The sequence below is a fragment of the Camelus dromedarius genome, chromosome 24, assembly GCF_036321535.1.
Source record: "Camelus dromedarius isolate mCamDro1 chromosome 24, mCamDro1.pat, whole genome shotgun sequence".
NCBI classification, from domain to species: Eukaryota; Metazoa; Chordata; class Mammalia; order Artiodactyla; family Camelidae; genus Camelus; species Camelus dromedarius.
The window spans coordinates 26231648-26259646 of record NC_087459.1 but is presented as its reverse complement, the minus strand read 5'-3'; the positions used below and the strand labels follow the sequence as shown (position 1 = coordinate 26259646).

At 46.2% G+C, this 27999-nt stretch overlaps 2 protein-coding genes and 1 long non-coding RNA gene across 14 annotated transcripts in view; 2 read left to right on the top strand and 1 right to left on the bottom strand.

Annotated features, from left to right (window-relative positions):
• Positions 1-13110, top strand: NCF1 (neutrophil cytosolic factor 1). Its single transcript, XM_031432766.2, has 11 exons — positions 1-149; positions 3940-4020; positions 6158-6233; positions 6380-6545; positions 7617-7672; positions 9033-9155; positions 9649-9756; positions 10552-10669; positions 11917-12024; positions 12560-12705; positions 12832-13110. The coding sequence occupies exons 1-11, from the start codon at positions 78-80 to the stop codon at positions 12954-12956; spliced, it is 1179 nt and encodes a 392-aa protein (XP_031288626.2). The 5' UTR covers positions 1-77; the 3' UTR covers positions 12957-13110.
• Positions 13111-16852: 3742 nt separating this feature from the next.
• Positions 16853-27999, bottom strand: part of LOC105089688 (general transcription factor II-I repeat domain-containing protein 2) — a 43471-nt gene continuing 32324 nt past the window's right edge. For 2 of the 12 annotated variants that reach the window (XM_031432770.2, XM_064478602.1), the window contains 6 exons: positions 27834-27896; positions 22295-22372; positions 22025-22108; positions 21128-21311; positions 20795-20823; positions 16853-18669 (listed from right to left, as the gene is read on the bottom strand). In XM_031432770.2, the coding sequence (XP_031288630.2) occupies positions 17063-18669; positions 20795-20823; positions 21128-21311; positions 22025-22108; positions 22295-22372; positions 27834-27896 (2045 nt within the window). In that variant the 3' untranslated portion in view covers positions 16853-17062. The other 10 variants (XM_031432771.2, XM_064478603.1, XM_064478604.1 and 7 more) reach the window with 9 other exon arrangements.
• On the top strand, positions 18822-27899 carry LOC135319232 (uncharacterized). Its single transcript, XR_010377704.1, has 3 exons — positions 18822-19460; positions 27274-27355; positions 27766-27899. It is a non-coding gene; the product is annotated as an uncharacterized LOC135319232 (long non-coding RNA).

Sequence of the window (27999 nt, the reverse complement as noted above, 5' to 3'; positions counted from 1 at the left end):
GGCGACTTCCTCTTTGCAGCCCATTTAAGGCCCACCCGCAGCGCCCCGGAGCAGAGGGAGCCGCGCGCAGCCCAGCCATGGGGGATCCCTTCATCCGCCACATCGCCCTCCTGGGCTTCGAGAAGCGCTTCGTCCCCAGCCAGCACTATGTGAGTACCGCCGGGGGCGCCCTGCGTGCGGGGACAGGCCTGGCGGGGCCGCAGGTGCGGGTCCCCGCGCAGCCCCGGAGCCAGCGGCGGAAGACGCGGGCGGCCTAGGGGTGAGGGCGCGGGCGGTGGTAAATGGCTCCCCATCTCTAGGCCTCAGTCTACCTGTCTGGGTCCACAGCAGATGCGCGCCCCTCAAAAGTTGCGCGCCGCCGGCCCGGCCCCTGGCCCCTAGCCGGCCACCCCACCCCGTCCCCTCTCCGCTCCCAGCACGTGTCCCCGCAGCCCCTTTGGGAGGGCTCCTTGGGAGGGTGGGCTGGTGACCAGTTACATTAGATCCTGGCCCCCGCAGTAGGGCGGCACCACCACAGGGGCCAGAAGAGTCCTCTCTCCTGCCCTGGGGGCCTGGCGAAGTGCTGGAGACATGGCCACCGCATCACAGGGTCCCCAAGCCCAGAGGAAAGGCAGGGAGGAGTCCACTTAGTAAACTGGCGCTTACGTGGTACATTTACTGTCTGTGCCAAGCCTTTCCCTTTTTTAACTTTTCATTTTGAAATAACTTCAAATTTATAAAAATGTTGCCCCCTAAAGTACCGGTAACTCTAATATGCCGTCGCCCACATTTCCTCTCCTCTCTTTCTGTCTCCCTTCCCTTTGTCTCTTTGCCCCTCCCCCTGTCTCTCTCTCTCTTTGAATATAAATTTTCTGAATCATTTGAGAGTTACTTGGAGACAGTTTTTTTTACTACAGCTGTGTATTTCTTAAAATCAAGGACATTATCTTACATAACCGAAAGTGAAGAAATTAACACTGATAAAACACTATTATCCAACCCACAGACTCCTCCCGTTTCACCAGTTGTCTTACTAGTCCCTCTGCGGGAAAATGTTCTCAGGTCCAGGATCCCAGCTAGGCTTACCTGTTGCATCTGAGTTGTCATGTCTCTTTGGCATTCTTTAATCTGGATTAGTCTTAATCAGTCTTTGTCCTTTTCAACTATGACATTTTGAAGAGATGGAGCCAGTTATTTTGCAGAACGCCCCGTGGTTTGGGTCTGTCTGATACTTGATTAGGTCCTGGTGATGTCGGAATACCCAGAAGTGTCTCCCTCTCATCGATCCTATCAGGTGGCAGGTGATTTTTGATTTGTTCCCATATTGGTGACGTTAACTTTGATCAGTCAGCCCTGGACATATTTTCCAAGTTTCTCTGCTGTAAAGTTACTATTTTCCCCTTTGTGATTAATAACTGACCTGTGGGGAGGTTATGTGAACCTGTGTGAATATCCTGTTTTTTATAGAACATGGATGATTCTTGCCTGAATCAAATTACAATAATGATTGCCAAATGATGATTTTTTTAAACTCTATTGGTCCTTCTGCATTTATTAGTTAACATTTTACTGTAAATGTCTTCCCTTCTTATTTATTCATGTCAGTGTGGCTCCATGCATTCCTATTTTATTCAGTGATCTATAGTCCATTACTGTCATTTACTTATTTTGATGCTCAGATTGTCTAAGATTTGGTCACTGGGGGCTCCTTCAGGCTGGCTTCTGTGCTTTTTTGGCTTATCCTGTCATTCCTTAAGCATGTTTTTATGGCACAAGATGGTCTAGCTTATCCTGGACGCTCCCAGCTCAGTCCTGGACACAACCATTTCACTAAAGAGCCCTGGTTCGTTTTACTGGACGTCATATTAGAACCCAAGATCTGGAACTAGGTGTGCTCATTGCCTCCGAGGTATCATGGCTCATGACTGTCCTTTCAGTGGACAGACTGGGGGGAAATAGCCACCTCAAGCCATTTGTATCTCTCACCATTTTATATCTGCAGCTCCTTTCTCTCACTGTGAGAACCCTGGCTCCCCAGAGAGCAATATATGTACTCCTCTGCTCAGTTCTACAATACACATAAACGTGTTTGAGAATTACTACACGCACAGCACTATTAACTATAAACCTACTCACCTGTTAAGGCGAGTTTAAGGTTTCTTTGCCGTTCTTTTGGTCCTTTTAGACTGAGAGCAGTGTACTGTAGTTAAAAGCCACTTGGATTCTTCTGTATTTTTCTTTAACATTTAGGTTATTACCCATTTTATATAGAGTTAAGTTCATTTGCTTTTGTCCATTTCCAACTTTGAAGTTAAAGAAATCGTGGTTGATTTAATTTAGTTATTTGTAAAATACTAGCAAGTTCCCCCACTTAAAGTGCACGATGGTTTTTGTTGTATTTAAAGTTGTTTAACTATCACCATAATCTAATTTTTAGAACATTTTGTCATCCCCCATTGGTTGCTATTCTTTTTATTCCCTAAGATTTTATTCTGAGAAATTTTATACATACAGGAAAGTTGAAAGAATTTTACAACAAGAAAAAACAAAACACCCAACCAGTCATATGCTCACCATCCGCTTTCTACCATTAATATTTTCTGTAGTCCTTTCTTTACCACCTATCCATCCCTCCATCCATCCATCCACACACCCATCAATCTTATTTTTGGTGCATTTCGAAGCAGATGGCAGGGGAGAGGGTATAGCTCAAGTGGTAGATTGCATGTTTAGCATGCATGAGGTCCTGGGTTCAATCCCCACTGCCTCCTCTAAAAATAAAAAATAAATAAGTAAACCTAATTACCTCCTCCCCAAAAAATAAAAAAAATTAAAAAAAACCAAAACCAAATTGCAAACATCAGTACACTTTGCTCTAAGTACTTCAGCTTGCATATCACCAACTAGAGTTCAGTATTTGCTTATATTTTTCTCTCTTGAAGATTTATGATTTCTCTCTTAAAATTTATGTAAACTGAAATCCACAAATCTTAGACATACATTTGCAGATTTTTGACCGTGCACGTCAACTCTCATCACCCAGACTCTATGTAACCCAGACTCGTATCACCCTGTCTCATGCCCCAGTCATTCCTTCCCATCCCCAGAGGCAACCACTTTCTGATTTTTTTCCACCTGAAATTAGTTGTGCTTGCTCTAGAATGTCACAGATATGGAATCATATGCTGTGTAGCCTTTGTGTCTGGCTTCCTTCACTCAGCGGAATGCTTTTGAGATGCATCCGTGTGGTTGCATCTATCAGTCTTGTGTTCTTTTTTGTGGCTGAGTGGTGTTCTCCTATTTTTGTAAGCTGGCTTTTCCTTACTGAATTCTTTTTTCTTTAATAATGGCTTTATTGAAATATAATTCTCATACCATACAATTCACCTATGTGAATTGTACAATTCAGTGGTTTTTAGTATATTCGTACAGTTACACAATTACCACAATCGATTTTAGAAAAATTTCATCAACACTCAAAAAAACCCTCATACTCATTAAATTCAGTCACTTCTCATCCACCCCCTCCTCCAACCCCTGGCCCAGCTCCTGGCAACCACTAATCTACTTTCTGTCTCAATAGATTTGTCTGTTCTGCACATTTCTGGATATAAAGGGTACCATGGAACAGCTTCCTGAGGCCTTGTGTTGCCTGAGCCCAGGTCTTCCTGCATCTTTCCTCCCATAACTCTCATACCAGCCCTAGGAGTGAGGTCCTACTCTTACCTCCAATTTACAGATGGGGACTTGAGTTCATTTGAGAGAAGCTGACCCTCTTGCCCTGGGTCCTCAGGCTGGAGAGCATTAGCCCTGGGGTCTGTGAAGTTGATGCTCTTTCAATGGCCCAGGTGGCCCCAGAGAGCACTCTCCCTCCCACCCACAGGGGTAGGCTTCTACCAGGGGTGCGAGGCTGCCCTGCTGCATGGCTGAACCAGGTCCCCCACCCGTGCCGCCCCCCAGGTGTACATGTTCCTGGTGAAGTGGCAGGACCTGTCTGAGAAGGTGGTCTACCGGCGCTTCGCCGAGATCTACGAGTTCCATGTGAGTGCCCTGCCCGGTGTCGGGGGGGGTGGGGGGGGTTAGGGCGGGGGCACCACGCCCAGTCCCAGCCCTGCCTCTGGGGAGGGGCGCAGCCCAGGGGCTGGCAGGGAGCTGAGAAATCCGGAGTCCCCCTCTCCCCTCCCAGCTCACAGCTAAGAGGACATTATTTTTCTTTTAACTTTAAAAAGCATTTTACTGAAAGTATTTTACACTGTGGTGAAACACACGGAACACACATTCACCCATTTGAAGTGTACAAGTCAGTGGCACTAGGTACATTCACAGTGTTATGCAACCATCACCACCATCCATCTCTAAACCTTTCTGTCTCCCCACACCGAAACTCACCCATTCCACACCGACTCCAGGGGGCTGTCTCAAGGGCCCTGCTCGCTCTGTCCCTGTAGGGGGCAGCGTGGCCAGGGTCACCACCACAGTTGTCCTCTCAGGAGCCTATCTTTCACTCAGTCACTGGCCTGATGAGGACCCCAGGTGGATCAGAAGGAGGGTTGATAATCCTGACACCCAGGAAACCGGGGCCTCTTGCTTTGTGGGTGCCTGTTATCACCGAGGTTTACAAGAGAGAATCCCCCAGGGCTCCCCACATCAGAGGCTGTTGGGACAGAATTGGGGGTGGTCATGAGGGAGGGTCACAGTGTGCAGAGCTGGTCTGAGACAGGGTCACGTGGATGGAGGGTCCTCCAGGGCCTACTCCACACGCGGGGCTCTCCTTACCAGGGAAGGGAGTCTGGGAAGCATATGGGTTTCCGCACTTCTCTTGTGTGAGAAATTTCAAGTGAAATACAGATAATTGCAAAGAAGACTATAATCAGACTTGGACACCCAGAACCCAGAATCGCGTTGGGTGTCTCCAGGCCGTTTGCTACAAAGCTTTTTTTAAGATAAAGGAGATAAAACATTACAAGAGCAGTGAAAGGCTCCCTTTCTCCCTCATCCCATCCCAGCTCCTACCCTGGGTGGCTGCACACGCACACATACACCCTCACACATACGCACGCACACAGCCCAGGAGCAACATGCGGTCGTGGCAGGTGTGTATCTTCTGCAGTGTATGTAAAAGCTATCAGCATGCCTTTTGCTTCTATCTCAGTTTTATTATCATCCCTAGGTTACATTTTTGAGACCAGTCCATGCTGATGGGTTATGCAACTCCATTTCACCTCTTTAAACTGTTCTGGGTTATTCCATTGTAGGACCAATCCCTTTTATTAATTGGTGAATTCATTCATTCCTTCATCCACTATTTATTGAGCCCCTGCTAAGGGCCAGGAGTGTTCTACTTGGTGGGCAGGAAACGCTGCTAAAGGGTGTAAAAGACAGATGCAAATTCTCTCCCTCCCTTGTAGACCTTATGTTCTAGTGAAGGAGTCAGGCTAACAGACAAACAAAAAATAAACAATTTGTATAATATGTTAGATGGTCATTAGAACTATGGAGAAAAGTAAAGTGGTGGGGAGAATAGGGTCAGGAGGGGCAGTTGTCAGGGAGGAAGCCTCGCTGAGGGGGTGATATCTGAGCAAGGACTTGAAGAAGGAGATAGAGAGAGGGAGCTATTGATCCATGTGGGGAAAGAATGAGAATAGCACAGGCAAAGGCCCTGGGGTAGGAGCAGCCTGGAGTATTCAAGGGTGGCTAAGTGAACAGGGGGTGAGTGGTGGCTGGAGAGGTGAGCAGGCCAGGCAGAGGCAGATCACATGGTGGCTTGTAGACTAAAATGAAGCCTTCACTCTCATTCTGAGGGAGCTGAGAAGCAGGGAGGGTTCTGAGCAGAGGAAGGACGGGATGCAACTTAGGTTTGAAGAGGCTCCCTCTGGACGCTGGATTGAGGACAGACAGGGGTGGAAGGGGAGTGACCTAAGAGGGTTGTCGCAACAATCCAGGCCTCACAAAAGCTCAGACCAGGGTGGTGGCAGCAGGCATAGTGAGAAGGATCCGATTCTGGGTAGATTTGGGAGTAGAACCAAAAGGATTTGCTGGTGGAGGAGAAAGAAGAATTCAGGAAACCACCAGAATCTTCTAGCCCCAGCAAGTAGAAGGGTATTTAAGTCATGTCTAATTCTGTGTTTTACATTGCTGTAATAAAAAAATATTCCTTCACATTTGCTTTTCTGTGTAGAAAACCTTAAAGGAAATGTTTCCTATCGAGGCAGGAGACATCAACCCCGAGAACAGGATCATCCCCCACCTGCCAGGTGAGCGGTGGGGCTGAGCCGCCTGGGCGGGCTCACCTGTCCTGGCTCCGTGCACCTGCCCTCTAAGCTGCCCTCCCCGATTCCCACCCCCTCTGGACTTGACCTGTGTGCTCACTGGATCTCTGGTGCCCTCCCTGGTCCGGCAGCCCCGCGGTGGTTTGACGGGCAGCGGGTGGCCGAGAGCCGCCAGGGCACGCTCACCGAGTACTGCAGCGCGCTCATGGGCCTGCCCGTCAAGATCTCCCGCTGCCCGCACCTCCTCAACTTCTTCAAGGTGCGCCCCGACGACCTCAAGCTCCCCACGGACAGCCAGTGAGTAGGGGAGAGAAAAGGAGATGGTCGGCCTGGCCTAGAGGGGGCGGGGCTTTCCTCTTGTGACATAGAGGCGCGTGAGGTTCAGAGAGGGGAAGTCTCGTGCTCAAAGTCACACAGCGGGAAAGTGAAGGAGGCAGGATTCCAACTCTGGCCCATGGGATCTGGCATCCCCCAGCAGCCGTGCCAAGTTTCCACCTGGATTCCTCAGCCTCACGGTGCCAGGGTTGGTGGGGCGGGAGGTGGCCCTCTGGGCTGGAGGTCTGAAGTCCGAGGCCCTTGTGCTGACTCTGACTGCCTAGCCGCGGGACTGGAGCCTTCTGAAAGCAGTTTTCCCATCTGTGATGGGGTGGGAAGGGCCAGATGCAGTAGTGGGTACCATGGGGAGTGCTTACAGGCTGTGAAGTTCGGAGCCCCTGAGGGGGCACGGGAGGTCAGTGGTTTCCATTAATTCCTGGGCACGTCTCAGGCCCCTGCCTCTACTTTGTCACCTGACTCTCTGCCTGCCCTTGCCCTGGGCGTCTGCTGTACTCTGGGCCCTGTGTGGACGGGATTGGAGAGTCTGAGTGAGAACTCAGGGGACTGTGTTTTCCGGCTCCAGATCAGCTGTGGAAAGTCCCTCTCTGTCCCTCTCTGGTCACTGAGTGTGGGGGGCAGCCTGGAGGACAGGGCTACCATAGACAGACAGACAGCAGCACTCCAGCCTGTGCTTATGGGTGCCAGCACACAACCCTGGTCCAGGGCAGGGCAGCTCCCATCAGCCCTGGGGGATAGGGTCCCCCACAACCTGTTGGCTTTTCTGTCGAGGCTCCAGCAGAAGGGAGCTGGCCCACGAGCCTTCTCCTCTGGGTCTGCAGGAGGCTGGGCCCGTCCTCAGGCTGGCCGAGCAGCTCCTGTCCTCCCCAAAGTGCTTTCCTCCCTTTCTTCTCAGCTCCTCAATCTCTGTGGTGGCCCCCACTTCCCACGTTCCTTTTGGGAACATTCTTAGGACGTTTTTCTGTAGGTCTATGTGGGGCACCTTGTGCCCCAAGGAGAAAGCAAGCGTCTAACACAGCCTGTCCTCTCCTGCAGGGTGAAAAAGCCAGAGACGTACCTGATGCCCAGAGATGGCAAGAGTAACATTGCGGGTGAGAGGCCAGGGGCAGCCGAGTGCGGGTCACCCTCAAGGACTGTTGACACGATCAGGGACCCTGATCTTGGGGTGTACAGGGCAAAGAGCAGGAGGTGAGAACTGCTCTGAAGGGTCTTGGTGGCTGCCCTACAGAGTTGGGGTCTTTGAGGGTCACTGGACAGTGAAGAGCGCTCACCTTCGTGGCTGCAGACTTAGCAGAGACCCTGGCTCCCAGCAGCCCTCGTGATGTTCTGGCCGAACGAGTAAACAGATCTGGGGGCAAAAGTGGCCTTTAGGGGTGACACAGAGGTGTGACAGTATCTAATCTTTATTGCACAGTAATTGTTAATAATACTACCTAACATTTATCAAGCACTGACCCTGAGCCAGGCTATTTTAAATGTTTTCCATGCATGAACTCATGTAATCATCTCCATCACAATGTGAAACAGGTACCATTTTACAGCTGTACACACTGAGGCCTGAGTTAAGTTAAGACTCTTGGCAAGGGATGTACAGCTACTAAATGTGGAGCAGAACTTCAACCAGTCAGTGGACACCCAGTCAAGTACCCTGGGCCACTCAAAGTGTGGTCCAGGGACCAGCAGTCTTACTCTGCTCAGGCTCTTCTAACAAAGTGCCACGGACAGGGCTACTTAAACAGCAGCAGTGAGTCTTCTCACAGTTCTGGAGGCTGGCAGCCCGAGGTCCGGTGTGGGCAGGGTTGGATGCATCACAGGCCTCTCTCCTTGGCTTGCAGACGGCCGCCTTCTTGCTGTCCTCACATGACCTTTCCTCTGTTCGTGCCCTCCCCTGGTGTCTCTTCCTCTTCCAGGACACCAGTTCTATTTGATCAGGGCCCCACCCTTATGGCCACATTTAACCTAAGTCACTTCCTTAAAGGCTCTGTCAGCAAATACACTCAGATTCTAAGGTACTGGAGGTTAGGGCTTCAACACATGAATTTGGGGTGGGAGGCACAATTCACCCACAACAGGCAGTAGCGTCTCCTGGGAGCTGGTTAGAAGTGCAGACTCTCCGGTCCCACCGAGACCTGTGGGATCAGCACCTATGTTTCGGCAAAATCCCTGGGTGATTTGTGTGCACATTAAAGTTGAGAAAGTCTGCTGGCGGACCTCATCAAATGAGAACTAGAATGTGTGTGGGGTGTGTGGCCGGTGTCTGGAACACACTCGGTGCTCAGTAAATGCAGGGCTGCGAAGACTAGCTTGTCTCTGCTGCTTTCCAGTGTGCGGAGCACACCCACCCCTGGTGTGCCTGGAGCCGGGTGGGGACGGGATGCCAGGGCTTCTTCTGGGGGAGAGCCAGGAGGAGGTGCCCCCAGGGTCCACTCACCCCGCCCTCCCTCTGCCCAGACATCACAGGCCCCATCATCCTGCAGACGTACCGCGCCATCGCTGACTACGAGAAGCGCTCGGGCACCGAGATGGCTTTGGCCGTGGGCGACGTGGTGGATGTTGTGGAGAAGGGCGAGAGCGGTCAGCCTCCCCACCCTGCCTGGACCTCCCTTCCCTGGTGCCTGGGCCCAAGGCCACAAGTCCCCACCCAAGGCTCTGCCCCACCACGCAGCCTCGGGCCTCCTCCCCGCCTAGCCCCTGGGGGGCTCTGGCTCCTGCAGGGGCCCTGACTGTCCTCCCCACACGGCGGGTCATCCCATCTCTGAGTATGAGCCCGGGGGTGGCTGTGGGGATCTGCACACATTCTGAACCATGACTGTGCACCTCTGGGGGTTATATCCAGATGGGCAGGTGAACTTCTCATCATGGTGTATGTGAAGTGCGTTCTGAGCTGTAGTTCTGTGCCTCTGTGTGATTTTGTCATGGAGTGTGCTGAAGGCGACATTTCTGAATCCGAGTGTTGGATGCCTGTGTGTCTGTGTCCGGGTGATCTTACCCCCATCCCCACGCCCACCAATGGCAGAGGGAGGCTTCTAGGCCCACCGAGACTTACTGCCCCATATCCCTGGCATAGGCTGGTGGTTCTGCCAAATGAAGACCAAGCGTGGCTGGGTCCCGGCGTCCTACTTGGAGCCCCTGGACAGTCCTGATGAGGCAGAGGACCCAGAGCCCAACTATGCAGGTGCTCCCTGCCCTCCTCGGCCGCAGGGGTGGGAGGCAGGGGCGGGAGGGACATGGGGATATTGAGAAGCCAGAAGTCACTGCTTTGGGTCAGACATGACTAGGGGCTGGGTAGAGGGGGAAGGTTGGAGTGAGAGGTGGTGCCCTTGGTTAGGACAGGGGGAACCAGGAGGGAGGAATAGAGGTCAGGGTCACATGGTGTCTGCAAGCCTGGGGCTGAGTCCCAGCAAGAAGCTATATGATGAGCCAACCTGAGGCTCAGGAAGGAGGGCTGCCTGGAGGTGGGGGCATCATAGCTGCCTAGAATGGAAAAACTGGCAGCCCCCAGGCTAAATGGGGCCCATGTAGAGTCTGAAAAAAATTAGTGTTGGTTGCCCATATTTTTTAGATTGAAAGATTCTACGATTTTATGTGGATTTATGGCTCCTCTTTAGAAACTGGGAAAGGCATGTATATGGGGCCTGCAGCCCCACATGCCAACAGTCGGCTGGAGTTGAGTGGCTCAGGTGCCCCTGGACGGGCGCTGTACCCCGGCACTGCCTGCCTGGCCACTCCTCATGTTTAGGTGCTAGCCAGGCCTCTGCAGTCACGGGAGCTTCTGGCCTCTGGTGCGGATGGTGGTGGGGGAGCTCCCCAGGGTAGAGTGGGCAGAGGGCAGAAGTCCAGGGAGGAGGGGCACAGCTGTAGGAGAGGGGGTCCTGGGCTCCAGCTGGAGGAAGCCCCAGGCCCAGAGAGGAGGGAGGGGTGGCTAGCTGAGTGCCAGGTGGACTGTCACACCTTGCCCCTCCCCTTCCAGGTGAGCCCTATGTCACCATCAAAGCCTACACTGCCCTAATGGAGGACGAGTTGTCCTTGGAGCAGGGCGAAACCATCGAGGTCATTCATAAGCTCCTGGACGGCTGGTGGGTTGTCAGGTAGGAGAGCTGCACCCTCCCTCCCACCGCATCTGCCCTGAGAGTCAGCCTGGCCTGGGGCTGGGCCTGCGTGGGCTCAGTGCCGACTCAGCTGTGTGGCTCTGGGTCAGCCACTGCCTCTCTCTGGGCTGTTCCCATTTTGGTAACAGACTCATGATAATCCTACCTTGCCCGTATCTTGGGGTTCAGGGTCCTTGTCTGCATGGGTACATTTTTCCCTGTGACTGAGGGTCATGTCCCTGACCAGCCCATCTGTTATCGCTTCTTCAGAAACACAATTAGTCATTGTATTAATCAAATTAATATTTGACAGCTGGTAGTACAGACCCTGTCACCCCTTCTCTCCTAAATCCTTCATTGCCATTTCCCTCTTTATTCCTCCAAATGAATGTAGAAATACTCATTTTTTCCCCAGTTCTGGGGAAAGCGGACTCCCAGCGGCGTGTGCACGCTATCACGCTATCAGAGCCCTGGGTCGCAGGGCCTGTCCGTGACCCCAGCAAGCTTGTGGCCGCAGTACCCCCCCATCAACAGCACAACAGCCCCTGGGCTGGGGGCTTTGAGGCAGGATTTCTCGACATTTTAGACCTAAACTCTATTAATCCCCATCATGCACCCCAGACACAATCCATCCGTTTGTGATTCTCTCAGCAGCCGAGAAGAATCAGACTTTTACTGAGTGAAGTTTGTATTATGCAAAGGCTGTTGTTTTTCACTCCCACATGTAGCGGTGAGACTGGAAAGAAAAATCTTTTCAACAAATGCTGGAACAACTGATATCCTTATGAGGGAAAAATGAACCTAGACTCCTACCTCATACCATACTCCTTTATTTGGGACAGATCACATGTTTTGCTAAGCACAAACCCCCAAACTAAGGTTTTGGAAGAAAGCACCAGGGAACTTGGTAACTTGGAGGTAGGCAAAGGTTTCTTAGGACACAGAAGGCAATCACCATAAAAGAAAAATCTAACCAATATAAGACTGCAGGTGTTTTATAGCAAACACAGGTCCCTGGGGAGATGGATCTGCTAACTTCTTCCCCCTCCCCACGTCACAACTGGGAAGGCCTGTGTTGCATGGATGAGGAAACAGGCACACAGGTGCAGTGTATGGTAGTGGTGGTGTTCGCAACCACCCAGCTGCCTTGACCCCAGCTATTTAGAGGAGGCCTTGACCCCACGTTTGAGGCCCCCCCACCTCCACCCCCAAGATTGCTCAGCCTTCACGAGTTGCTGCTGTTGCAGGAAAGAAGACATCACAGGTTACTTCCCATCCATGTACCTGCAGAAGGCCGGGCAGGATGTAGCTCAGGCCCAAAGCCAGATCAAGAGCCGGGGGGCTCCACCCCGCAGGTGAGCGAGGTCCCCGAGGCAGGGCAGCTGGGGTGGGCTGGGCGGGGCCCAGGAGGGTGTACCACGACTTCCCTCTGTGGGTCCAGCCCCTGAATTGGCAGTGTTGGGGCCGGGGAGGTGGGACATTGGCGCCCAGCCTGGTGGGAGAGGCAGTATCCTCACTGGATGGAGGCTGGAGTGCTTCCCACACTGGGGCTGGTGCTGGGGCGGTAGGAAAGTCGGGGTGTGAGGTGGAGGTGAAGGCGCCGATGTCTAGAGCCCTTGGGATAGCCCGTGAAGGCTATGGCAGCCCGGCGGGCTTCCTGGGGAGGAGGCAGGCTGAAGGCTGGCAGGGGACGTTGGAAATGGGCCTGGGCTCTGTGGCAGGACAGGGTTCCGCGACGGTGAGGGGTAGTCACCTTCATGCCCGGCTCAGGCCGTTTCCCATTTCCACGGGATAGTCGTTGGACCCCAGGGGTGGCCATGAGAGTCCCCTCGGGCAGAAGGGGCGGGGACGCCAGGGCGCTGACCACAGCCCCCGTCCTGCTGGGCCCAGGTCGTCCATCCGCAACGCGCACAGCATCCACCAGCGGTCGCGGAAGCGCCTCAGCCAGGACACCTATCGGCGCAACAGCGTCCGTTTTCAGCAGCAGCGCCGCCGCCTGGCGCGGCCCGGGCCACAGAGCACAGGGAGTCCGCTGAGTGAGTGGGACCAGGGAGCCGGCCTGGAGGGCGGAGTGGGGCCCGCAGGGTGAAGAGAGGCGGGGCCGGGCAGGTGGGGCGGGGCCAGGGGCGGGGCAGGCCTCACCTGGCACGGTCCACCGGCAGAGGAGGAGCAGGACAAGACCGAGCGTCCCAAGCCGCAGCCGGCCGTGCCCCCGAGGCCCAGCGCAGACCTCATCCTGCACCGCTGCAGCGAGAGCACCAAGAGGAAGCTGGCGTCCCCAGTGTGAGGCCCGGCGCTGCCCCTACGCGGTCCTCTCCCCACCTCCAGCCCCTACCGCTGTATATACGTGTACAGAGCCTGAGGTTTGGCGGCAGAGGGCAGCTCCTGGCCCTGACCCACCTAGCTATTCGCCACCCTTAATAAATGTTGCTTGGAGTGAACTGATGCTTTGCAAAGTCGCACTGCGGGCGGGGCAATGCCCTTGGTATTTCTAGAACTGGGACTGGAGGCTGTGAGTTCTGCTAGGGGAAGTTGCAGTAACTGAGGTCCAGTTGCATACTTTCCTGGTCTTGGCCAAGACCAAGTTTGCACAAGGCCAAGTGCAGAAAGAAACCCCAGCCCCGCACTGGTCGTTTGTCTGGACAGACAGACTGCTTAAACTTTGGCCTCACCGCAGAAGGCTCCTGAAGAAGAGGGGACACAGTGCCTAGTTGTAGAGGGGTGTGGATCAGGGCTGTAGGTGACATTGTGTACATACCTTAACTGACAAAAAAAATTGTAGATATAAGGAGACACACTTTAGATGTAAGGACATAACACAAACTGAAAGTGAAAGGATGGAAAAAGATACTTCATGCAAACGGAAACGGAAAGAAAGCTGGAGTAGCTGTACTTAGAATAGATGTTGTAACAAAGACTAATAAGAGACAAAGGTATTACATAATAATAAAGGAGTCAATCCAATAAGAGGACATACTTGTAAATATTTATGCACCCAACATAGGAGCACTAATATATATATAAAGCAAATGTTAACAGACCTAAAAGGAAAAACAGGCAGCAATACAAAAATAGTAGGGGACTTTAATACCTCATATACATCAATGGATAGGTCATCCAGACAGAAAATCAATAAGGAGTGGGGGAGGGTATAGCTGAGTGGTAGGGTGTGTGCTCAGCATGCACAAGGTCCTGGGTTCAGTCCCCAGTACCTTCATTAAAAAAATAAAATAAAAAACATACTAAAAATATATAAAAAAGAAAAAAAATTAAAAACATTTTAAAAAATTAACCTAATTACCTCTCCACACCCCAATTTAGCCTCAAATGACATGTTAAACCAGATGGACTTAACAGATATTTAAAGAACGTTATATCCAAAAGCAGCAGAATCTATATTCTCTTCAAATGCCCATGGAACATTTTCCAAGATAGATCATATGTTAGGCCACAAAAGAAGTCAATAAATTTAAGAGGACTGAAGCCATATCAAGCACTTTTTCCAACCATGATGATATGAAAACTAGAAATTAATTACATGAAGAAAACCAGAAGACTTACAAACATGTGGAGATTAAACAACAAGTTACAAACAACCAATGGGTCAAAGAAGAGATCAAAAGAGAAATTAAAAGACACCTTGAGACAAATGAAAAGGGAAATGTGATATATCAAAATTTATGAAACACAGTAAAAGCAGTTCTAAGAGGGAAGTTCATAGCAATAAATGCCTACCTCAAGAAACAAGAAAAGTCTCAAACAACTCTACACCTCAAGGAACTAGAAAAAGAAGAACAAACGAAGCCCAGAGTTAGTAGAAGGAAGGAAGTAACAAAGATTAGAGCACAAATAAATAAAAGACTAAAAAGACAACAGAAAAAAAATCAGTAAACCTAAGAACTGGTTCTTTGAAAAGATAATCAAAACGGACAAACTTTTAGCTAGACTCACCAAGAAAAAAGAAAGGACTCAAAATCAGGAACAAAAGAAGCAATGTTACAATTGATACCACAGAAATACAAAGGACCATAAGTGACTACTGTGAACAATTATTTGCCAATCTGGAAGAAATGGATAAATTACTAGTAACATACAACCTACAAAGACCGAATCATGATGAAATAGAAAATATGAACAGACCAATTACTAGCAAGGAGATTGAATCAGTAGTTAAAAAAAAAAAAAACCTCCCAACAAACAGAAGTCTAGGACCAGATGGCTTCACTGATGAATTCTACCAAACATTCAAAGAAGAATTAATGCCACCTTCTCAAACTCTTCCCAACTCCTTTTCAAACTCTTTCAAACTCTTCCAAAAATAAAAGAGAGGAGAACTCTTTCAAACACAATTTATGAGGCTGGCATTACCCTGATACCAAAACTAGACAAGAATAGCCCAAAAAAAGAAAATTGCAGGCCAATATCCCTGATGAACATAGATGAAAAAAATCTTCAAAAAAGCATTAGCAAACAAAATTCAACAATGCATTAAAAGGATCACACACCAGGGTCCAGTGCGATTTATTCCAGGGATGCAATGATCGTTCAACAGCCACAAATCAGTCAGTGATACACCACATTAACAAAGTGAAGGATAAAAGATATGTGATCATCTCAGTAAGTGCAGAAAAAACACCTGACAAAATTCAACACCCATGTATGATAAAAACACTCAACAAAGCAGGTATAGAGGGAACACACTTCAACATAATAAAGGCCATATATGACCAGCTCATAGTTAACATAATACTCAATGGTGAAAAGCTAAAAGCTTTTCCTCTAAGATCAAGAACAAGACAAGAATGCCCACTCTCATCACTTTTATTCAACATAGTATTGGAAATCTTAGCCAGAGCAATTAGGGAAAAGAAAATAAGTAAATAAAAGGCATCCAAATTAGAAAGGAAGAAGTAAAACTGTCACTATTTGCAGGTGACATGATATACAGAAAACCCTAAAGACTCCATTAATAACTCTACTAATGAACAAATTTAGCAAAGCTGCGGGATACAAAATCAATACACAAAAAACTGTTGTGTTCCTTTACACTTATAATGAACTATCAGAAAGGAAACAATCCCATTTACCATTGCATCAAAAAGAATAAAATACCTACAAGTAAATTTAACAAAGGAGGTGAAAGATCTGTGTATTGAAAAGTATGAGACATTAGTGGAAGAAATTGAAAGAGACAAAAAATGGAAAGATAAGTCTGTCTGTGCTCATGGATTGCAAAAAAATTAATCTTGTTAAAACATCCATACTACCCAAAGGAATATACAGATTCATCACAATCCCTATCAAAATTCCAGTGGTATTTTTTCACAGAAACAGAACAAGCAATCCTAAAATTTGTATGGAACCACAAAAGACTCCAAATAGCCAAAGCAATCTTGAAAAAGAGCAAGCTGGAGGCATCACACACTCTGATTTCAAACTGTGTTACAAAGTTATAGTAATTAAAACAGTATGGTATTGGCATTAAAACAGACACATAAATCAATGGAACAGAAGAGAGAGCCCAGAAATAGACCCATGCATATGTGGTCAATTAATTTACAACAAAGGAGCCAAGAATATATAATGGGGAAAGAACAGTCTTCCACAAATGATGTTTGGGAAAACCAGACCACTCTCTTACACCCCATATGAAAATGGATTAAAGACTTAAACGTAAGACAAATGATACAACAGGGGTAGAATGTTAACAATATGAGAATCTGGCCAAGGGGCATTAAGTGTTCTTCATACTATTTTCATCTCTGCAACTTTTCTATGAATTTGAAATTATTTCAGAATAAAGTTAAAAAAAACCCAAAATTCCAAACCTCAACTAAGTCTTTGAAAGTCTATGTTATTTATTTTGGGATTTTCCATTTTCAGTCTTACCTTTCGGGGTTCGAGTGGGTGCAGAGATGGATAATAAAGGGACACCACCATATGTGACTACATCTCCAGCTGATTCTCCTTCAACCTGAAAACGTGTGAGGTCACACAGGACGCCGTGCAAACGTGGCGGGGAGATAGATGTGTGTGCACAGGTACCGTCAGTGTGTATATACCTCTATCTCTGTTTCGCTGTGGACTGAGTTAAACTTTGGGATGCAGCTGTGCCGAAGTGGGTCAAGCATGTATGTGAGTGAGTGAAACAGGCCAGGTGTAAAAAGAGTCAACTACCAGAGATACAATAAAATTTTCTTGATTTTTACTGGGCTGTGGAGAAGCATAAAATGTCATACAAACAGGTATGAAACTGCAAATTATATTTCCGAGTCCAAGTGGAAAAAAACTGAAAATCAGAAATACCGAATAATTCATTTTCTTATCTTACAACTCCTTGGGCCTAGAGGATTCTAGACCACCAGCCCATGGGTCACTGAGGGGTGTGTTTTGTCACGTCGAGATGTGGAGCACTGAATCCCACTGGGAGTCCTTTAACTGGGAGCAGTATTCAGCTTTGCTCAGTTTCATAATGGAAAACAGCTGTTCACAGATGTAGGTGCTCCCGAACATGGAGAGGATCTTTGCACAGTGGTTTTTGTACTTCGGGTAGCTACTCCACAGGTACTTATAGAATTCTGGTATTCCAACCTTATCATATTTGGTTTTTAGGACTGTGTTGCACTGCAGATCAATAACCTCCATCTGGAGCGCTTCCTTCACACTTTCAATCTTCATGGAGAAAGGGGAGCTGAACAGGGTCAGGTCACTCTCATAGAGTTTGAAATCAGACAGCCTTTTCTGGAATTCCGTCTTTAGCTCCACGATTTTGGGAATGTAGTTCAGTCCATCGCTTTCATTTCTGGAAACCGACTTCAGGGTGGGAAAGTGGGCCAGGTTATTCCTTGCCAAATGAGTTTCCCAAAGGCACAGTTTGGCCAGGAATGCCCGAATCAGGTCGTACATCTGTGTAACGATTTGGGAATGGCCTTGGAGCGAGAGGTTCAAAGTGTTCAGATGCATGGTCATGTCGACCAAGAAGGCCAAGTCCTTGATCCAATCTTGGGAACTCAGCTGAGGCAGGGGCTTGCCTCTGGAGGACATGAAGGAATCAATTTCTTCCAACGATTCAAAGAATCTCTTCAGCACCAGCCCACGACTGAGCCACTTAATCTCTGTGTAGTACAGGAGGCTGCCGTACTGGCTGTCCAGCTCATACAGCAAAGTCGTGAACTCACTGTGGTTCAGTCCACGGGAGCAGATCCAGTTCACAGAGTTAACCACCACGCTCATGACATGGTCCATCTTTAACTTTTGAGCACAGAGCGATTCCGGGTGAATAATGCAACAAACGGACTTCAGATCTGAGCCCTTGCAAACCATCGCCACCTTGGACTTCAGCTTTGTCACGAGTCCGTCGTTGGCATCCACCATCGCGGGGGTGCCGGTTGAGGCCACGCTGACCAATTTTGACCAGTCGATGTTAAACTTTTTGAGACTCTTCTCAACACGCGAAAAGATCTCATTTGCAGATTTTGTACCTGTCATGGGTACCGTGTCCAAGAGTTCTTCTGACGTATCAAAATTCTCATCGACGCCCCGGATGAATATGGCCAGCTGGGTGGTGTTATTTATATCTGTGATCTCGTCGATGGCGATGGAGTACGCCACGAACGATTTGATTTTTTCGCGCAACTTCTCCCATAGGTTCCCAGCCACATCTTCTACGGGCTGGACGGCAGCAGCGCGCTCCCTTGGGCTCGTGTTGGCCAACACTTGCTTTTGCTCAGGGCACGCGGTTTCTGAGGACCCTGAGAGGTACTTCCTGAGCCCTCTCTTCAGCTCCTGCAGCTTCTCCTCGCGCACCTTCTCCGTGTACTGGTCGTAGTGCTTGCTGTGGTTGGTCTGGTAATGGCGCCTCAGGTTGTACTCCTTCGACACAGACATGCTCTGTTTGCATATTAAACACGTAGGGATATTCTGCACTTCCACGAAGAAATAGGCTCTCTCCCACTTTTCTTGAAATACACGGCCCTCCTGGTCGATCTTTCTTTTTCCCACTTTTGACAGAGGCATGGAGACAAGAAAGAGTTCACTTTTCTTTTAGCTTGACTGTTAGAAAAACACCAGCAAGGTGGGGGGAAGCTATAGTTCAAATAGTAGAGCGCATGCTTAGCATGCACAAGGTCCTGGGTTCAATCCCCAGTACCTCCTCTAAAAGAAAGTAAGTAAATAAATAAATAAACTTAATTCCCTGCCCACCACCCCCCGAAAAAAATGAAAAAAAAAAAAAAACCCAACAACACCAGCAAGAGCATGATGACAAATGCAAGGGACAAAGTAGCTGAGCGGTGGAGGCAGGGGTGTGGGGACTGGGGGGCTGTGGAGGTGGGTGGGAACTGGAGAGTAACCCAGCCCTGCAGAGGAGGGACAGCTGATGCTCAGAGCTTCCAGCAAAATGTTGTCAGAGGGGACGTGGCCCCACCCTGGCTGGTTCCTCAGATTTCTAAAGAAAACCTGGAAGTGGATTTTTATGAAAAAGTCCGTGGTTTTCCAATGTTGGCCACTAATTCCCCCTTTTTAAAAGGCATGTGAGCCAAACATCTTTGGTGAGGTTGGGCAAGTGGCTATGTTTGCCATATCTGGTTTAAATCGGAATGATTTGAAAGATACCTGCATTTTAACATCTCCTTTTTTCCCTTTGATTTTCAAGAGAACTCTGAAGTAACAGAGAAAGGAATGAGCACAGAAGGCATGTGATTTACTGGCTGTGAGTCACAAAAGATGGTGATAGCACAGAACCTCACAGAACCTACTTCTTTTAAATTTAAGGAACCTGGCCACAGTGCAGGTGAGCTTTACTTCGAGAGAACACAGGTATAAAAATGTACATGAAGAAAATGTACGCAGAGACAGAAAGTCAATTGAGTCGTTGCCTGGGGCTGGGGGTGAGAACGGGAAATGACTAAAAATGGGTAGGAGGATGTATGCATCTGCATGACTGGGACATTATGCTGTACACCAGAAAATGACACACTGTAACTGACTATACTTCAATTAAAAGAAAAATGGGTAGGAGGAATCTTTGGTGGGGATGATGGAAATGTTGTAATATTAGATTGTGGTGACAGTTGCACAACTCCATAAATTTACTAAAAAAAATCATTGGATTGTGTATAGTTTGCATGAGTGAAATTTATGGTATGTAAATTATGCCATGATAAAGCTATTAAAAATGTAAAAAGCCATTAGCAACCAGGTGTGTTTAGGAGTAATAATTGTGCATTTTATTTTATTCTATTTTATTATTATTATTACTTTTTAAAGTCACATATTTTTATTTATTTATTTTTTTTTAATGGAGGTACTGTGGATTGAACCCAAGACCTCGTGCATGCTAAGCAGGCACTCTACCACTGAGAGGTACCTCTACCCCTTTAACTGTGCATTTTAAAAGAACATTTCAGGTTCTAAAATTTTAAAATTTTATTATTTTTTTAATGGAGGTACTGGGGTTTGAATCCAGGACCTTGTGCCCGCTAGGCGTGCGCTCTACCACTGAGCTATGCCCCCTCCCCCCGAGTTTCCAACTTTAAATAAGGAGGTCCCCTAGTGATTTGAACTCTTGGGAACATCTCTACACCTTCTGCTTTAAAACCCAATAGAATTTTGATTTGCTTGCAACGACTCCAGGGGAGACATTAAAAATATTTGACAGTGTTTTTACTGGGACATCGCTCAATCAGAAGTCAACCTCAGCACTGGAGGGGGCTCTGAGAGCCCCTGCTGTGCCAGGCAGCACCCCTGTTGGTTCTGAACTGTGGGGAGTTCAGGCGTGGGAGATCTTGGCAGTGGGACCGGGGTGGACAGACCAATGCTGTTTCCCAACTAAGACAGGATAGCAGCTCGGTATTATGACACGAGCCCCCACCATAAAGGACTCTTGAATAAGACTGTCATCACACTCAGCAAGCTCCAGTAAACCGTTAGAGCAGACAAAAATGCCTGGCTGATAAAACTCAAGCAACGGAATGAAAGGGCTTTATAAGAAGCAGGAAAACCAAAACGTACATGAAGAGTGGCATGCTTTTCTCTGAGGCTCGAGGCTGCCGAAGCAAGGACCCTGAGATGGCTCATGCCACACAGCAGGGGGTGGGACCATCTTCTCACCCCCAGATTACTCACCATTGCTGAGCTCAAGTCCTGGAAGTGGTCTGAAAAGAAAGAGACATTGATGAGTGCCACAAAGGTCACCTTTCCTCTCTGGTCCATTCACTTCTACTTGACAAACTTTGGTGAGTGTCAGCGCTAGGCTAAACGAAGGCAGGCTGCCCACAATTACCAAGAAACAGGAGTGCGGACACACAGCTCCCAGAAGCGGCACACGATGCACTGAGGCAGCCGCTGACCGCAGGGACCCACTGCCCACCTCCTGGGGTGAGAACCCCCGTGCCCCTGCTTGGCTACCCTGGGCAAGGTATGATTGTTTTCCTGACCAAGCAGGGAACTCTCACACACCTGATGACTGTGAATTTGATAAATTCTGCGGCATCTAAGATCCTTCTCATGGAGCTGATTTCCAGGTAGCCGGGGGCTTTGAATACCACCCCCGGGGGCATACCGTCAATGACCACGCAGCCAGGGTTGAAGGTGATTTTCCTGTAGGGAACTTTCACGGGGAAGTCCACTCCAATTGCTTCACCTGCGATGAGACAAACAGCATACAACTACTTGAGTTTGTTACTTGCTTTTCCCAAGCCGCGCTTTATCTTTAATATCCAGGTTTTAAAATCATTCACATCAAGGGACAACACAGATGATCAGCCATTATTACTTTATTTTCTAGCGGTGCTAGGATGCATGAATAATTTCATTGATTTGAAATTGGCAACAGATAGTATAGCAGGGAGTATCATATTATCTACCTGAAAACGTCTTTGTGAGGATTAAATGATGAATCCCATGTGGAGCACTAAAAACAACACTGAGCCACGATAAGAAGTCAGTAAGTCATAGATAGCTGCTATTGTTATCTTAAAATTTTTAGGGGGGAGGGTATAGCTCAGTAGCAGAGCATTTGCTTAGTATGCATGAGGTCCTGGGTTCAATCCCCAAGTACCCCTGTTAAAAAATATGTAAATAAAATTTAAAACAATTTTTTAAATTGATTTTTGAGATATAATTGACATATAAAACTATATTAGTTTTAGGTGTACAACATAATGATTTGATAAAGATAGCTATTAATATGATGATGTAATTAGCGTTTCCATGTAAAACTTCTTCAGTAAAAATACACACTAATTTTGATCACAGCTCCTTCACAGAAAGATCAACTTCTTAGATAAAATACTGAATTAAAAAGGAATATTTCAAATATATAAATTTTGATTATGCAACAATATAAAAACTTACCAAATTTTCGGCTGAAGAGGTCATTGACTTGTTCTCTTAGTTGTTTTATCTTTTCAATGCTTGATAATCTTTCCTTCTCATTATCTGAAAAGAGTTAAACAAACAAGCAAACTAGTGTTATGAATTATGTTTTAGTCCTGCACTGTCTTTCCTTAGCTGATAGAGTGAAGTTAGCTAAAAAGAAAAGTAATCCATGTCATAAAACAGTTAAAATATAACAAAATGAAAAATATAATCTAAATTATGATAAGGCCAGATGGAATTTCATACCTGGAATTGTCACCTGAACAATGTTAAGATCTTCAACACCTGCTGCAGAATTTGTAATACTGGATGAACTGGTGTTCCCTTAAGACAGAAATTGAAATTCAGAACTTACAGAATATCAGGCCAATTCTCCTCTAAAAATACCAAAGTGCCACTCTGATCAGAAGTCCAGGCTGAATTTTTAAACCTTCAGAGAACACACAGCTGTAGAACAACAAGCTGGCTTGACATTGACAGATATTTGAGCCTCTGCAGTGTAACACTGATGTCAAAGGGGAAAGGGCACCATGGCTTTTATTCAGTTCGCAGCCCCTGATACTTGTCAGTCTTATTTGATTTAAAGAGAAGGGTGTTTAAAAATATACTTCCTTTGTTATTCTCCGTGTAAAGGGAGGGAGGAAGGAAATAAGACATACAAATGTGTCCAAGAGGACACTTAAGAAGCAGACTTCCTATGAAAAATGATTTGACAGTCAAGGAAGGGCTCAGACAGAGCCCTTAAAAGCACAGTTGATGTTATCATGATCTCTGGTCAGATGATAAACACAATGCAACACTCACCTACATTCTGGGTGAGAAATGTAAATGAGCCTGTCTAGTCCTTTCTGAGGGACTCAAAGTTCAGTCCCTGTGTCCTGTGAATGATCAACCACTTGGGTATTTGAGATTCTGCATCTGAAGAGCAAGCCCTCAAAGGGACATGAGGAGCCCCACGATCAGCAAAAGCCCCCAGGTCTTCCTGCAGTGTCCTGTGCTGCTCCAAACACAGAATTTTTGGAGGAAATGTGAGAAAATTGGTTGTTCTTGACCTCAAAGTTATTCATTTTTTTCTGATAAATCATGGTAAGTCTGATTCTTAAAAATCAGGTTCCATATTGAGAGATTACTGAAACTGCCATGAGCTTCCATCATCACCTTAATAAAAAAAAAAAGCAAAAAAACCAAAACCCTTTCACGGGTACTTAACACTGCTGAGCCTCCAAAAAATCCAGAACCAAGTTCAGGGCATTAGAATCAATTAAAAGCTAGTGTCAGAAGATGAGGGGTTATGTTCTGATAAAGGGTTAATGTTTTCTCCCTAAAGCTGACTTCTCGAAATATAAAAATCTAGCCACAAAACACACCAAGCATGATTTAAAAATTGATCAAAATCCAACTATAATTAATACATAAATTGGCAGTTGATCCATTCTAATGACCCTGCACATTTCAAATAAATGGACGACATTTTCACAAATGGGTCTAAGTCTTAACTTCTCTAAAACTCTCACCTTATATGAACGATCATTGTTTTCCAGCTGTCTGATGAGTTACCTTCTCGGTTAGCTTAAAACTGCTCTTCTGGCTCCCCAGGCTGTGTCATCACAATAATCCTCACTAGGGGAAGGACAAGCACACACCCACAGATGGACTTCCAAATGCTTCAGTCCTTTGTTCACTTGCGGGTGGCAAAATCATTTACCAAATAACTTTTTGGAAAGCTGCTATCCAGAAGAGAAGAGTGGTTAGGCCTGTACTCCCTGCACAGTCGTGTTGCCCCACAGACAACAGCGCGGTGTGGGGGCCACTTTGGAGGACGTTTTCTGTCAACCAGCATTCGAATCAGCACTGCCCTTTGATTCTAACGTGGGGCTTTTCTCTTAATATTCTTTTTTTTTAATTGAGGTACAGTTGATTTACAATGTTGTATCAGTTTCAGGTGTACAGCAAAATGATTCAGTTATATAAATTTTTTTTCAGATTATTTCCCATTATAGGTTATTACTCAAGAAATTGAATATAGTTCCCTGTGCTATACAGGAAGCCCTGGTTGCTTATCTATTTTATGTATAGTAGTTTATATTCTTTATTTTCTTAAAAATATGTTACGGCAACAAGCCATCAATGGAAGAATGAATAAACTGTGATTTATACACACACTGGAATATTATTCAGCCTCAAAAAAGAAGTTTTGACATCCTGTGCCAACATGGATGAATCTTGAACGTTTTAAGTGAAAGAAGCCAGACACAAAAGCTCACATGATGTATAATGCCATCTTTAAGAAAAATGTAGACTAGGTGACTCCGTGGAGACAGACTGGATTGGTGGTTGCCAGGACCGAGTGGGAGGGGGGACCAGGAGTGAGAGCTTAGTGGGCATGGGGTTTTCTTCTGGGGGAAATGAACATGTTTTGGAATTAGGTAGAGGTGGTGGTTGTACCTCACTGTGAATGTACTAAATGCCATTGAATTGTTCACTCTAAAATGGTTAATTTTCTGCAATATGAGTTTCACCCACCCCAAAATTTTTTTTAAGTACTTAAAGGATTTGTGTGTGTGTGTGGAATTTTTTTTGGGTGGGGGGAAGGGGTTTAATTAGGTTTATTTAATTTTTTTTTACTTTTTAAAAAGTATTGTTAAGATATGATCCACATGCCATACAGTGCACACATTTCAAGTGTACAATTTAATGACTTTTAGAATATTTACAGAGTTCTGCATCCATCACCAAAATCAGATTTGGAACAGTTTCATTATCCCCAAAAGAAATCCCATACCCCCTGGCTGTGACTTCCTAAACCTCCCACCGAAGCCTCCCCAGCTCTGGGCAACCACGGACCTGCTTTCTGACTCTATAGCTTTGCCTACCTGGACATTTCATTTAAATGGAATCGTACAACATGTGATCCTTTTTCACTTAGCATGATGTCTTCAAGGTTCATCCCTGTGTGTATCAGTATTTCACTGTGTTCTTATGGCTGGATAGTACCCCACCATAGGGTTATACCATGTTTTGTCTATACATTCATCAGCTGATAAACATTTGGTTTTTCCTACCTTTCAGCTATTATGAAAAGAGCTGCTATAAATGTTTGTACAGTTGACCCTTGAACAACACAGGTTTGAACTGCCCTCAGGTCCACTCACATGTGGATTTATTTTTTTCAATAAATACTATACTACCTGATCTATGGTTGGTGGAATCCCTGGAAGTGGAACCTCAGGTCTGGAGGGCAGACTGTAACGTTACATGTGGATTGTCTATTTGTGGGTTTCGCACCTCAACCCCAGCAGTTGTTCAAGGGTCAATTATACAAGTTTTTACGTGCACACATTTTTTGTGTGTTTTCATTTCTCTTGGACAGAAACCTAGGAGTGGAATTGCTGGGTCATATGGCAACTCTATGTTTAGCTCTTTTTAATTCTTATTTTGTACTGAAGTGTAACTGATTCACAATGCTGGTTTCAGGTGTACAGCAAAGTGATTTCAGTTATACATACACATACATACATATATATCTTTTCAGTTTCTTTTCCATGATGGCTCATTACAAGATCCTGAATCTAGTTCCCTGTGATATACAGTAGGTCCTTGTTGTTTATCTATTTTACATATAGTAATGTGTATCTGTTAATTTTTTTTAATGGAGGTACTGGGGATTAAACCCACACCTTGTGCATGCTAAGCAAATGCTCTACCACTGAGCTATACCTTCGCCCTTCCTTTTGTGGAATTTTAAGGAAAAAAAAATCTTCCTGTATGGCTCAGAATCGTGGTACCTGACGCCACGTTGAAGCCTTATAGTACTTTGAAACCGGTAGATATCACGTTTTATCCACAAATCTACTCAGGCTCCACTGACCGGGTACATGCAATCAGCACAAATCCGTCCTCACTAATGGAAAATCCATCTGAAGATACGTGCCCTCCTGGTTGTGGGTCAGGATGACCATCCCTGGACAGGAAGCATCTCCTCTGTGCTGAAGCCTGACAGCATCGGCACACAATTTCCAGAAAAGCCTGTCCGTTCACACAGACCTTATCGATACCCCAGTTTTTCCCCTAATAACAAGTAGCATATGCTTGTTGTGGAGAACGAGGGAGAGGATGAAAGGGAAAAGGAGGAAAAGTGCACTCATGCATCATTCCCGTACTGCTGGTAGGGTTTCTTCTTTCGTATTTTCTTCTATGTTTTCTCCTTTCTGTATAATAATTTTTCTAAACAAAATTGAGACCCTACTGTAAAATACGATTTCTTTTGGTCCTCCCCTTGAGCCAGATGGTTTTGTTTTTCACTGAACGTACTCTGCGCATTTTTCCAGTTGGAGCATCAAGACCCATCGTCTAACTGCTGGGCACTTCCGCTGCACCCACTTTTTCTCTGTTATAAATAATGACAGAGGTTTATCCTCCACCTAAAACGATCAACTTGATGAAAGCACTTTTAGAATTCAAATAAGTGAAATACAACAGAAGTATCAAATCAGGAAATGGAACACTCATTCCATCTCAAAATTCTCCCAGTCGTGGAAAAGCCAATTCAGACCCTGTGATATTTCAAACAAAGTAATATTATCTCTAAATAAAAAGGACTCACCCAGGGGAAAAAAAAGTAAATACAACTTCAAGGGGATAAATGTTTATTTAAAAAGCATAATTTGTAGAGTTTATACATGATTATCTAAATACTACTGTCTTCTTGTTAAATCATGTTTTTGATTTATGTTTTGAAAAATGTTTTCAAAATCATGTTTTGAAAAATGATAGAATTGGAATTATCTGATACTGTCTCCTAATTCAGATTTTACTAATTAAATCACACCTGTTCAGGTGAGTGAGATTTGATTAAATGCTCAGGTAGAATTTTATACCTAATGACATTAAATCTGTGACCTCATAAGATTATTAAATATATAAAATAAGAGAACTTCTCATATTAGGAAGATGCTCTGGAATCAGCTCATACTCCAGCAGCAGAGAGAAAAATATTTTTTAGCAGACGTCTAAGAAGATCACAAGGAAAGAAAACAGGCACATTCTTTTAACTACAAGGGCTGAAAATCCACAAAATCCAGGATAAATGGTCTTACTCTGATTCTCTGAAAAATAAAAAACGTTTCAAAAAAAACCCCTTTAATTATAAAGAATATCTTAGAATACGTTTATAACTGTTGGATGTGATTTTAATTTTTAAATATTTATTTATTTATTTTTAATAGCTGACTTTCTGCATTTTATTTGGATGTGGTTTTTAAAACAAGCAAACATATGAACAAAAACCCAGAGATGACCTGTCAGTGTGTAAGTATTTTAAAGAAAATAGTCTTACGTGGTGGGTATTATAAAAATCAACCTTGGCTAAATCACACTTTGAACGTCACTTTTGGATATCTGCACCTGAACTGAGGTCACTGATTATTCCTGACCTCTGTTTGTCCCATTCTAGTAGGAGAAGGGATGCATTTCTGAGTGAACCAGTCCCTCTCTCCCGTCCCCCTCTCCCCCTTTCATCATTTTCCCTCCCCCCTCATCGTCCCCCACTTCATTCTTTCCTCACTAGACCCAGCACAGTCCAGCCCCGCCCCGGCCAGGACTAATGTGCATGGTCCAACTCTGCTCTCTAAAAAGCCCAGGGCGCTGGGTACTTGATGGGAACACAGGCTGCTCTGGTCATCCGTATACACACATCGATTTCAATCTTTTCCCTGCAGTAATCCTTTGAGAAGAAATTAAAACTCTACTTGGCAGCGTGAATGTGACGAGGCTTTTGGCTACTGACCTTCAATTTTCACCTCGGCTTCAGGGTCCTCACTCGTTTCTGAAGGGACAAGTTGAGCAGAATCTTGAAAAAAAAAATGTCTAAAATGACATTCATTATTATGTATTCTCAGGTTCCAACATTTTACTGCTTCTTTACCCAAAAAGCCGCTCATCCTGGCATTTTA